Below are 13086 nucleotides of genomic sequence, written 5' to 3' on the forward strand. Positions count from 1 at the left end.
AAAATTTTATTTTAATAGAATATTTTTTTAAAAAAAATATAATTTATTTATGTATAATGAATGACTAATTATTGTAATAGAATAAAATTTTCTCTTTATTGTAATATTTTTTAAAAAAAAGATTTGTTACCAATCGTTCCTAAAGTAAATGGCAAAGGGTTTGGTGGTTGGTATACGAGACCCAAGTTTGAATCCTAGTTGATTCACATTTCCAACTAAGCTTATTTTAAAATGAAATAAATGAAGTGGGTAGCGTGCTACCTATCTCTCTCTTAANTGATCTAGTACTGTTTCTTATTAGTATTACAAAATGGATCGAACATTTGTCTCCTTATGCAAGGCAATTGTGTATGCGCAAAAAAAAAAAAAAAAATTGTTTTTCATTAACAGAAACATACTAGATCACAGTAATTAAGGAGCACACTCTCTATTGTAGATCTTCAAACTAGCTTACATACTCACTGAACACACAGAAACATAACAGAAACTTACCACAATTAATGTCGAAGCAAGCAGCTGAACAATTGGATGCGTACATGCATCCTTATTTATAACTAAGCAAATAAGATAGCAAACTGCATGCAGTGATCACTTCCGATCGACCTACACTGAGCTTCGACTTTCAGAAACCATTTTAATGACTTCGACATTGGCCCCTGATTGTAGAGTGGGATAGAGGGGACGTATGGCGATTCCACATAATCCAGATGACGATGACACATCTCTTGCCATACGGATGTATCCACGCTCACCCCATGAGGCACCCCATGAGTTCCTTACTATCCAAAATTTTTTTCCGCTGCTATCCTGCCCGTAACCTATAATGGTGATGGCATGATTGAGACTAGTTCCACAAGGTCCGCTAAACACACCGCGCTTGTAATGTTGAAAGTCTCCACTGGCTTCAATACTAGCAGCTATTGGTTGATTCGACACAGCGTACATCATGCTGCGTTCGTTGTTACTCTGCACACGTGTATAACCAGTAATATAAGCTGAATTGGGCACGCCATTGATCCTGCAGGTGCCTTGGGATGCTTTGTAAGGGTAGATAGCTGCGGATGCCACGCCCTTGTTAGATATGATGAAATCGTAGGCCTTGTTCACCCAGCCGCCATCGCACCCGTAGCTTACAGCACAATCGAGAACTTGCTGCTCCGATAAAGATATTAAGTATCCTCTTTTGATCTTGTAGATTGATTCTACCGTCGCAATTGCAGCGAATGCCCAGCAAGAACCTGTGCCGAAACAAAGATTAAATCGTGTTAGCATAACTAGTGTAAGCAAAGTTACATATATATGTAGGTTGCCATGATAAAAGAAAACATTCAAACTAACCCAATTAGATGTTATTTGCAAGTACTGAGCTGCTTTTAACTTGTTTTCAATAGTTGTCATGCATAGGGATGTCTCGTTCTTTTTGACTAACATGTACGTATTTTGCTTACTTTAATAATATAATTATTGTACTAACTTAATTAACAATAAGAAATTCAATAATATACCTAACGTCCAGATGAGTTGAATCAAGTCGAAATCTATGAATGTTATGGTTAAGTCTTTAAGTGTGTTGGATACATTCTTTTTATCACCACGTATTTATGTAATAGTTGATTATCACTTATGATCGATCCTCATTCGATAACTAGGATGATTTTTTATTCACTAGATTCAATACTTTGATAATTTCCTTGTATGAAGACTGATAATATGTCCTAATGAATGTTTAGACACTTTTGATCGGCCAAAATAATGGACTTGTTGGGTTTTAGTGGGTGGAAATTTGGTCCTTTATAAAGGACCAAATTATATTATTTGATGAGATTTGATGAGATTATATTATTTAGTCCAAAAACGGCAGAAGGCATATTTGATGAGATTTGATCTAAAATACATATTTAAAGTTAACTAAAAGAATAGGTATTTGTTCCTAGTTGAACAAATGAAGTTGCATTGACAATTTATAGTCTAAATTATTTCTTACCACAGGGGTTTTGGTTCTTGACACTTGTTACGGCACCGTAGTTTCTCCAATCAATACTTTGAGGCACCGCGGAGATGTCTACGTCATCAAACGACACCACTGGCTCTCTCTCGATATTTAATGGGAGAGATACTCCAGTATATTGAGCAACAAATTCGTTATTTGTCATATCGGTAAACTGATTGATACCGAGAGTGTAAGAATTTCCGTTGCGACTGTTAAAGGTTTCGATATGGTTCACGTTGTTCTTGAATATCTGAAACCGGCGCATCTTCTCGTCGTTGTCCTTGTAAACTCGGCCGTACTCCGCCATCCATTCTTCAAACCGCTTCATCATGGGATCACTGGGTTCGTCACGAGAAGCTGCCGATGGCGAAGCCCACATCACACAGAGAAACAAGAAAAGAAACACGAGTTGAACTTTGGAAGCCATGCTTATGTAGCACTAAATATCTAGTATATGTATGAGGAAATTGGAGAGTCTGGTCTCAAGATTGAGTTTATATAGAAGTTGGAATATTAATGGGTGGAGGCCTACAAGATGGCATAATTAAATCTCCATCAAATTAAGATTAAATAGATCTGGACCACTTGTGACACCGCGTCATGTGGCCATGGTCACGTGCTAATCATGAAAAAAATGATGTTTCTCTACTTCTCTCACATTTTAACTTTATAATTTCTTTCATAGGATATAGAATGACTAACTAATTAAATAGATCTGGAACCCTCCTCGCCATAAGATCATCTTAGGTGCAAGCAAAAGGAACGTACGTACGTTTCTCCATTTCTATCTTTTCACTCTCTAAATTTAATCTTTCATGCATAGGCTGTATATATTCGTTCTTCTTGTTTATTTTTCCATTGCATGAGCAATACCAACCCTAGAAATAAAAACTTGATCTGTAGTTTAGTCAAATATTACTTTAAAACTCGATCTGTAATTTGAAAAGTAGCCAACTTTGAAACAGCATATATATAGTTGCAGCTCAAGCGGAAAATAAACCAACTCAAAGCTAAGGTTCCCTTTAGAATTGCAGCCACATTACATTACGTACGGTAAGAAATTAAAAATATAAAAATATTTTATTTATTTTTATTAGTGAATTTTAAAATATAAATATTAAAAATACTATTTTCCATACTATAAACTTTAAGATTAATGGTTATTTCACATCCTTTTACTCCATATCAATTGAAATAAGGACTTATATATGGCTTTAAGTTCTGCCCATTTAAAAATATTCAATAATTTTATATATAGGAACCCCGCATCTCCCAAACTAGGGATTACCAGTTCTAATACTACGCGAAATAATATGACGTAACTGTTGTTCTTCAAAAACTTAAAGATGGCTCAGAGGATGAGGCGCTAAGTTTGAATCTTATCGTGCAATAGGTTAATCCAATTTCTTTTTATGTAAGTTAATTTAACTCAAGTTCATATTTTAAGTCTATTAAAACTTCTCGAGCCTAAACATGAGGTAGAGTGTTAATTTTATATATATATATTAAACAGACCTTTCTTTAATAACTTAAGTTTCTATAGATAAATAATTGTTTCACATTCTTTCATAGATTTAACTTTTTTCATATTATAATAAATTTATTATAATATAATTCCTATGCTTTCATTAGAAAATAATGAAGTATATATCTTTATATGATTTAACTCCAACCAAGTTACATCTACTAGCATGCTTCAATGCCCAAATGGGTGCTAAGTTACAAGACAATCCAAAATAAGGAAAGCCCAAGTTCTAAGTCGGCACTAAAGTTAATTTACTGAGTAAAATTCAATTTACCCACACCACCACCCCCTGTAATTTAGTGGAGTTTTACTTTGTTCTTATGTAGTTTAAAGGTTGCATGTAACTATCGTGTGATTTTTTATTTTTATTTTATCTATAAAACTTGACATCAATTAGCAAAGTGAATTTTTTGTTCTGTTTAACAGTAAGTCTTTACAAGAAAATAAAAATTAATATTATACGATAGTTAAGTATAACTTTTCAAACCGCATAATAACAAAGTGAAAAAATATTAAACAGCAGTAAGAAAAATTAAAAATTACCTAATTAAATTAATCATACTTACTCGATCCCGATTCATTCGTTTTCCTTCAAAGATTCTACAATCTCATTCTCTCAACGATATTTGAGTGCAAATTAAATATGTATTAAACCAAAAATCAAATCACGGATTTTAATTTTTTAATGCATAAATCTTTTAAACTTTATAAAATTATATCAAATTAATTAAATTTTTTAATTAATTTTAAAATTTTTTAGGGGAAAAGATACTTAGTTATCCGTTTTGTTCATTTTGAGAATTTCTTTTGACACCGACTATTTCTAACGCAAGTGGTAAAGAATTTAGTAGTTGATATTCGAGATTCAAAATTTAAACTTAATTTATTTCTAAATAAAATAAACGAAGTGGTACCTATCTACGAGATGTAGACCCAATGCGTACATCCGCATACGTTATTTTCTCTCTTATCAATCGTTAGTAAAGTCGCAATCGAGAGGGGGACAACTTTTATTGCAGCTGATGTGTTGTTATTGGAATTATCGGAGCATGTGTTGCACAACGGGAATATAAAGGACTGATAAGAGACGTGCATGAATTAAAAAACAGTTACTGACGATGGAAGAAGTGACAAAAAACAAAAAGAGATTTATCCTGCCGACAAAAAAAAGAGTAAATGATAATGAAAGAAGTGGCGATGAGGAAAGAGATTTATCCTACTGATGAACGAAGATAATAATTAAAAAAAGAGAAAAAGGAATAGTTCCGCTTAATGCAGAGGTGTGATCCAGTTTGGTTCAAGCAAAAAAAAAAAAAAATCGGTTCGATTCAAGCAAAGAAAAAGAAACACTTGAGACGGTTTTGGGTAAAGCTTATACTCGATAGTGATAGATTCAGTTCAAGTATAAAAAGAGAAAATATTTAGTTTAAAGATGAAAACATGTGGAGCAGTTGGGTTGGTTCAGTCCAATGCAACAGGTTGATTTGATTCGCTTCAAGTAAAGAAAAAGAGAAATCAGGTTCATTCCACGTAAAGAAAGAGAAAAATATGTGAAAAACTTAAGTCTGTTCGGAAGAGTTTACATTCAATAATTATTGATTCGATTTAAGTAAAGAATAAGGAAAATTCGATTTGATTCAAGCAAAAAGGAAAAAAAAAAATTATGCGAAAAACTTGAACGGATTCTGAATGAAGCTCTGAATGAAGCTCACACTTAATAATGAAAGGAGCGTTATCATGTGGCAAAACTAGAAGGAATAGATAGATATCACTAATGTCGCTTAAATTATCTATAGCTAATATTCAAAGTTTTCTACATCATTAATGTTGCTTAAATGGTATTCAAAATTTTCTATAGCGTATGTTCAAAATTTATTAGAACTAAGATTAGGATAACGCTATTTGACATAAGATAACATGAGAAATATTTATAATATCTTTAGAAGTGTTTGTGATAGTTTAAGATTTTGAGGAGTAGCTATGAAGTTGTCCCTAAAAAAATCTGTAGTTCGAGCTTTCACAACCTCGTTTCAAAATTCGGAAGATCAATCTCCTCGACTTTCGACTTTTATGTAGTACAATTAATTTTTAGACGTTGTTCTTAAGGTAAGATATTTATAAGCAACTTTAAAGGAGAAAAAGTTATATACTAACAGGGATCGCATTTAATTCGGAAATTTGAATGTGAGTTTTTACTTTTTAACCGTCCAGATTTCACACTTTGATAAATAATACGACTTGAATACTCATAAAAGACGATAGCATGCCCTTACCCACTTTTCTTATGCACAAGACATAAACTATAATGTATGTTGGTGCAAGCAAAATTTATTTTATTTGAGATTTGAATTCATTTTATTAACCCTTCGACTCAGTTTGTTCTACTTACAGTACGGCGTTGGACCACAACATACATATCGATTATTCAGATACGACTTTATTAAATTGCATTAAAGGCCTCTAAAGTTAAAAATTTAGTTTGGGGACCATTTGCTTTAATTTCGCTCGGGCATCATCTGAAATAGGCCATGCCAAATTAGGCCCCGCCCTCAACTACAGGCCACGCCCTCATCTACAGGACATTCCAAACTAGGTCCCCCAACATTTCTTTTTCTGTTTTTTTTTAAAAGTTTATTTTTGTTTTAAATTTTTTGATAAATTAAGATGTTTTAGTCAAATATATTAAGAATTTTATCAAATTTTTCGTGATTTCATCAAATTTAAAAGTTTTGACCATTTCTAACAATTGAAGCTTGAATAATTTACAACTAATTAGAATTGCCCAAATTAAACAAATTTAGAAGATAAAAAGATGTTAAGAGTTGAGGAGTCGATTTCAAAGGAGCCTATGATTGAGCATGCCTTCGTACACTTCTATCAATTATCTGCTCACAGCCAGAGCTAAACTATGTTTATCAGGGCAATAATCCGCCCTTTTTTTTAATGATCTTAAGAACATGGTTATAAGCTTTAATTAAAATTATAAAAAATAAATAAATATTATAAGCACAGTCCCACAAAATTGTGGCAGCATAAGATTTAGTTGGTATCATATTACACGAACGAGCCATATTTCATGCGGAATATATTAAACAAAAATGAAAATACATGACGTGCAACATAATATTTGACGCATATCGGGAGCAATTCTATGCACATATGCATTTTGACCGTTCATATTGGATGGTCCAAATAGAACGATCGGTCTTGGTTGATAAGGTATATATTTTATCCAGTTACATATATTATTAGGAAATAAATCCAATTTCATTTGTTCCCTATGTTTTTAATAAAATAGGAATCATTCACTAGGCTCAGCCTAAATCTAATATTCATAGTAGGGGTGGCAATCCAGCTTTGTTGTTCGTAAACTAGCTCGTGTTCGGCTCGAAATGAGCTCGAGATCGAATTGCTCGTTTAGTAAACAAGCCGAACACGAGCTGAATTTTTCAGCTCGTTTAATAAATGAGCCGAACACGAACCGGCGTCAGCTCGCTAGTGTTCGACTCAATAACAGCTCAAATACATATATTTTATATTTATATAATCTATTTAATTTATATTTATATATTTATATATATAAATAAATAATTATATAACATATATATATATATATATATATATATATATATATATTATTTAATATTTAGAAAAAAAAAATAAAGTCGAGCTCAATTAAAAAAAGATGCATTTATATATAAAGTTTCAACCATTAAATCAAAATCTAATGGATAAAATTTTATAAATTTATTGTTTATATATATTCAATCTAATCTATTTAATTTATTGTTCATTGGTCAGCTTGTGTTCGGCTCATTTATTAATAAACCGAACACAAGCTGACTTTTTTGGCTTGATACTTTAACAAGGCAACTCGTGTTCAGCTCGTTTATTAAACGAGCCGAATGCGAGCCAGCCCAGCTTACTCGTGTTCGGCTCCTTAACACCTCTAATTCATAGCTACTTCGATCTTAGACATCATGAAGGTGCAGTCTGAATATCAAAATAAGTTATTCAAAAAGAAGAATTTCTAGGATTATTATAAGAAAGAAGTTTAATTTTTTCTTCTAGAAAAAAAAAAAATTGATATCCATAGTTAGATAGCATAATATATTTTATTTACGAGATAGTTTATCTTATCCAGAAAATGATTTCACAGATTACATTAGTATACAATTTGAAAATTTTTATCACACTGCTCATCTACTAATATTATGTATAAATTTTTCAAATAATATTTATAAAATATATCAAATAAAATATCCATATATCCAAATAGAGCCAAAGTTAGGACGGAATCAATCCAACTTAGATTAAAGCAAAACTAAACCAATTCATTCAACGAAACCAATCCGTACCTAACAAAACATCTTTTATTAGAGAACTGCCGAAGAGGATGGACCTGGACCATTGCTCGTGGGCCTACTACTGTGTAGGAGTAGAACCATGTCGGTCCACCGAAGAGGATGGACCTGGACCATGTCTCGTGGGCCTGCTACTATGTAGGCGGAGAACCATGTCGGTCCACGAGAGCACCTAATCTTTTAAAATTTTTTTTAATAGAATAAATTTTTTTAAAAAAAATATTATTTATTTATGTAGAATTAATGACTAGTTATTGTAATAGAATAAAATTTTTTCATTATTGTAATATTTTTTTAAAAAAAAGATTTTTTTTTCATTATTGTAATTAAAATTTTTTGATATGTCTCTGATTTCTCCATCTTATTATGGTACAAATTAAGAGAACGCTACAGTACTATTATATACAACCCTTAGTAAGGATAAGATATTGATGTGGCTAGGTCTAGTTAGGCTAAACGGCAAGCCCTTATTTCCACCCTAGTGTGCGCGCATGCAGAATTGCATTGCGTAAAGAGACACATGATCCATTTTACAGTACTGAGCAACAATAGTTCACAATAATTAAGGAGCACATCCGATTATAGATACTCAAACTTACATACTCACTGGGCACACCGAAACAGAACAGAGACCACAATGTCGAAGCAAGCTTAGCTATTGGATGCAGCAAACGTCGATCCTTATTTATGTAAGTTAAGCAAATAAGATAGCAAACTGCAGTGCATTGCTAAATCATTTACTTCCGACTTATTCGTAGCTTCAAGTTTCAGAAACCATCTTAATAACTGCGACATTAGCCCCTGATTGTAGAGTGGGATAGAGAGGATCCATGGCGATTCCACATAATCCAGACGAAGACACACCTCTCGCCATACGGACGTATCCACGTTCACCCCATGAGCTACCCCATGAGTTCTTTACAATCCAATATTGTGTTCCACTGCTATCCTGCCCGTAACCTATAATGGTGATGGCATGATTGAGACTAGTTCCACAAGGTCCACTAAACACACCGCCATTGTAATATTGAAAGTTGTCTCCACTGGCATCGATAGCAGCAGCTATTGGTTGATTCCACACAGCGTACTTCATGCTGCTTTCGTCGTTGCTTCGCACATATGAATAACCAGTAATGTAAGCTGAATTGGGCCAGCTATTGGCGGTGCAATCGCCTTCGTATGCTTGATAAGGATAGTCAGCTTCGGAGGCCACACCGTTGTTAGATATGATGAAATCGTAGGCATTGTCCACAAAGCCGCCGTCGCACCCATTGCTAACAGCACAATCGAGAACTTCTTGCTCCGATAGAGATACTAAGTACCCTGTTACGATCTTGTAGATTCCTTCCACCGTCGCAATTGCACTGAATGCCCAGCAAGAACCTATGCCGAAACAAAGATATGTGTTAGCATAACTGCTGCACGCAAAGTTATATATGAGATTGCCATGATATAAGGAAACATTCAAACTAACAAAATTAGCTGTTATTTGCAAGTACAGAGCTGCTTTTAACTTGTTTTCAATGGTTGTCATGCATATGGATGTCCTGTTCTGACTAACACGTACTTTGCTTACTTTGCTAGTATGATTATTGTGATTATTATAGTAACTTAATTAATAGTAAGAGACTCAGCAAATAGACTTAACGTGTAGATAGATTGAATCAAGTCGAAGCTTGTGAATATTGTGGTTGAGTCCTTAAATGCGATGGATGTGTCTTTTTTATCACCACATACGTGTTTCTGGGATAGTTGATTAGCACTTAAAGATGCATTCGATAGCTAATCTGATTTTTCATTAACTAGATTCAATACTTCATTTCTTTGTGCATTGATAATATGTGATAATCCATGTTTAGACACTTTTAATCAGCCGAAGTAATGGAATTATTGAGTTTTAGTGGGCGGAAATTTGGTCCTTTTGTCCAGAAAAGGCAGAAGGCATTCGGTAGCAAGCATATTTGATCTAAGCAACATGTTAGCAGCATCTTATAAAGTTAACTAAGAATAGATATTTTACTTTTTTCTAGCTAAAGAAATGAAGTTGCATTGACAATTTATAGTCTAAATTATTTCTTACCACAGGGGTTTTGGTCTTTGACCTCTGTTACGGCACCATAGTCTCTCCAATCAATACTTTGACCCACCGCAGAGATGTTTACGTCATCAAATGACACCACTGGCTCTCTCTTGAAATTTAGTGGGAGAGATACACCAGTATATTGAGTAACAAATTCGTTATTTGTCATATCGGTAAACTTATTGATACCGAGAGTGTATGAATTTCCGTTGCGATTGTTAAAGGTTTCGATATGATTCACGTTGTTCTTGAATATCTGAAACCGGCGCATCTTCTCGTCGTTGTCCTTGTACACTCGGCCGTACTCTGCCATCCATTCTTCAAACCGCTTCATCATGGGATCACTGGGTTCGTCACGAGAAGCTGCCGATGGCGAAGCCCACATCACACAGAGAAACAAGAAAAGAAACACGAGTTGAACTTTGGAAGCCATGCTTATGTAGCACTAAATATCTAGTATATGTATGAGGAAATTGGAGATCGAGCTACAAGAGCTTTTGGTGCTGAGAGTATGGTGTCAAGATCGAGTTTATATAGAAGTTCATGCCTTGGAATGTAGGTGTGAGAATTAATGGGCGGGGCCTACAAGATGTCACAAATTGTCATCAAATTAACATTAAATAGTTCTGGACAGCTTGCGGCACCACGTCGTGTGGTCACTAGTGTAGTGATTCACTTATTACGCCGGGCAGATACTATTGAAATAAAAATTTGTATAAAATAAAATATCAGTTTAGCATGAAAAATAGTAAATATAGTTTGTATTATAAACAAACACTTCTAAACAAAATAAAACTAAAATAAAAAAAAAATTAATCATTCCAATAAAATTATTCAAACTTGTTAAAAAATAATCGCATATCATACAAATGAATGATTAAAATTATTTTTATAATACAATAATCAAATAAAATATCATATAGCAGTTAATATGACTAAAAAAAAACTCACAATAATATGCAAGACAATATATAGAGTGAGGCTACTATGCTATCGGAAGCACGGAGCCTTCCGTGCTTCCAGCTCGTTTTTGATGTTGCAACTTTTGAATTGTCGATCGACTCCGTTAAATTTGATCTAGAGTATTTTGAGTACCTAGAAAATAAATTTTATTATTTTTCGATATCATTTGCCTAGTGATCGAATGGGCTCAAAATCAACAAATTTCAATGGCCGTAGTGAGCCGTTTGCAACTTTAACGGTGTAGAAATATCCAAATAAGGTGAAATTTTGATAGAAAATTCTTTATACTATATAAAACAAGATTAATATCTTTGATTTAAAATTTTAATGTCATATTATTACATTTTGTAAGATTTTTATTTTCAGCCGTTGATTTTGAGCCCCTTCGTTCACTAGGCAAATGATATCGTAAAATCATAAAATTTATTTTCTAGGTACTNACTACTTGAAATATCAAGAAACCAAATTTTAAATCTTTTCGATATTATTTAAAATTTTTTAATGTATAAATTTTTAAAAATAGACAATCGGTGTTATAATTTTTTAATGTATAAATTTGGTTTAAAATTTTTTAAAATAGACAATAGGCATTATTAATAGACAATCGGCATTATAATGTATAAATTTTTTAAAATAGACAACCGGCATTATAATTTTTTAAAATAGACAATCGGCATTATTTAAAATTTTTTAATGCATAAATTTTAAATCTTTTTGATATTATTTAAAATAGACAATCGGCATTATAATTTTTTAATGTATAAATTTTTTAAACTTTATATAATTATATCAAACAAATTAAGTTTTAATTTTAAAATTTTTTAGAGGATAATTAGTTACATATTTTGTTCATTTTGAGATCTTCTTTTATCCCCGAATAAAATCTAATAAGAGATGTAGTGCCAACATGCATGTGCTGAGCCTTGAAAACTTTTAGAATGTATCCGTTATATTTATAAAATGACATCTCTAACCAATTAAAGAATTTCTTTTAAATTTATTCGTTTCATAATAATTATAAAAAATAAATTTTCTTATATTTTCAAAAAAATTATAATGAATTTTTATTAATAATGTGATGTAAGTATCATATAGTAGGCTTTCTCGGCCATGCCAGCTATAACGCGTTTCCGCACAGATAACTGCAGTTCATTCTATATTATTAGGAAGCATTTTGCTCGTCCTTTGATTGGACAGATGCAATCATGAGGGGGACACCTCCACTCCGTACACAAGAGTCATTGCAGCTGATGTGTTGTTTAGTACTGGAATTATTACCAGAGCACGTGTTGCACATACGGAGGAGTAGTGATAAGAAAACTCTCATAAATTATTAATACCGTACAGACTCTCTTAAATTATTATAAATATTAGGGATAACTTCAAAAAAACCCCCTGTGGTTTCGCATTTTCTCACTTTAGTACCCTATGGTTTAAAGTGTATCAATTTGCCCCCCTGTGGTTTTGTTTTTCTCTTTTTTTTTACCAATTTTGTTGTTTTTTTTTAATCAGTAACAAAATTAAAATTAAAGGGTACTAAAGTAAATATTCGATAAATCTAGATGGATATCTGATGTTTTTTTGTATATAATTTAACAAAATATTAAGAAAAAAGCTATAGAAAAGATAAAAACAAAACCACAGGGGGGCAAATTGATACACTTTAAACCACAGGGTACTAAAGTGAGAAAGTTGGAAACCACAGGGGGTTTTTTTGAAGTTTCCCCTAAATATTACAGATAACTTTCAAGCGATTAGTCTCTATCCAAAATAATGGTGATAATTACGCTTCCTGCTTCCGTTTTGAGTTGCGCATCTCAAAATACTTATTTTACCATGAATTGAGCTAGAATATTTTTAAAAACACCATACTATTATTTTTTTTGGTGCTTCTAAATTTTTAGTCAGTGTATCTACTTCCTAATTATTAATAGCATTTGGATCAAACACTATTCCATCTATTACTATCTACCACCACCTACCACCATCATCCCAACCTTATATTTCTTCATTCAAAGGTTAAAAACTCAAAAGAGTAAGATAAAAGAATCTTCGAAGTAAACCTAAAAAATAACAAAAATAATTAAATTTTAAAAATATATATAACAAAAAAAAAAAAGATATGCTCGTTTAAACACTCTATTTTTCTTCTTCTGAAGAATCA

At 32.5% G+C, this 13086-nt stretch overlaps 2 protein-coding genes across 3 annotated transcripts; both read right to left on the bottom strand.

Annotated features, from left to right (window-relative positions):
* On the bottom strand, nucleotides 411–10492 carry LOC109710927 (ananain-like). 2 transcript variants are annotated; one of them, XM_020233740.1, is made up of 3 exons: nucleotides 10422–10492; nucleotides 1985–2446; nucleotides 411–1238 (listed from the first exon to the last, which is right to left on the bottom strand). In XM_020233740.1, the coding sequence occupies exons 2-3, from the start codon at nucleotides 2415–2417 to the stop codon at nucleotides 604–606; spliced, it is 1068 nt and encodes a 355-aa protein (XP_020089329.1). In that variant the 5' UTR covers nucleotides 2418–2446; nucleotides 10422–10492; the 3' UTR covers nucleotides 411–603. The 2 variants fall into 2 exon arrangements, with proteins under 2 accessions (XP_020089329.1, XP_020089330.1); XM_020233741.1 differs by having other exon boundaries at nucleotides 1985–2437; nucleotides 10413–10490.
* LOC109710930 (fruit bromelain-like) lies at nucleotides 8429–10462 on the bottom strand. Its single transcript, XM_020233743.1, has 2 exons — nucleotides 9960–10462; nucleotides 8429–9262 (listed from the first exon to the last, which is right to left on the bottom strand). The coding sequence occupies exons 1-2, from the start codon at nucleotides 10390–10392 to the stop codon at nucleotides 8640–8642; spliced, it is 1056 nt and encodes a 351-aa protein (XP_020089332.1). The 5' UTR covers nucleotides 10393–10462; the 3' UTR covers nucleotides 8429–8639.

Source organism: Ananas comosus, linkage group 5 (assembly GCF_001540865.1).
Source record: "Ananas comosus cultivar F153 linkage group 5, ASM154086v1, whole genome shotgun sequence".
Lineage (NCBI taxonomy): Eukaryota > Viridiplantae > Streptophyta > Magnoliopsida > Poales > Bromeliaceae > Ananas > Ananas comosus.

What these genes read in the sequence shown, in the direction of transcription:
- LOC109710927 (XM_020233740.1), bottom strand. Translation starts at nt 2,417, where the DNA reads ATGGCTTCCAAAGTTCAACTCGTGTTTCTTTTCTTGTTTCTCTGTGTG. An exon ending in CAAGAACCAAAACCCCTGTG is followed by an intron (nt 1,239 to 1,984) that starts GTAAGAAATAAT and finishes GTTTCGGCACAG; the next exon opens with GTTCTTGCTGGGCATTCGCT.
- LOC109710930 (XM_020233743.1), bottom strand. Translation starts at nt 10,392, where the DNA reads ATGGCTTCCAAAGTTCAACTCGTGTTTCTTTTCTTGTTTCTCTGTGTG. An exon ending in CAAAGACCAAAACCCCTGTG is followed by an intron (nt 9,263 to 9,959) that starts GTAAGAAATAAT and finishes GTTTCGGCATAG; the next exon opens with GTTCTTGCTGGGCATTCAGT.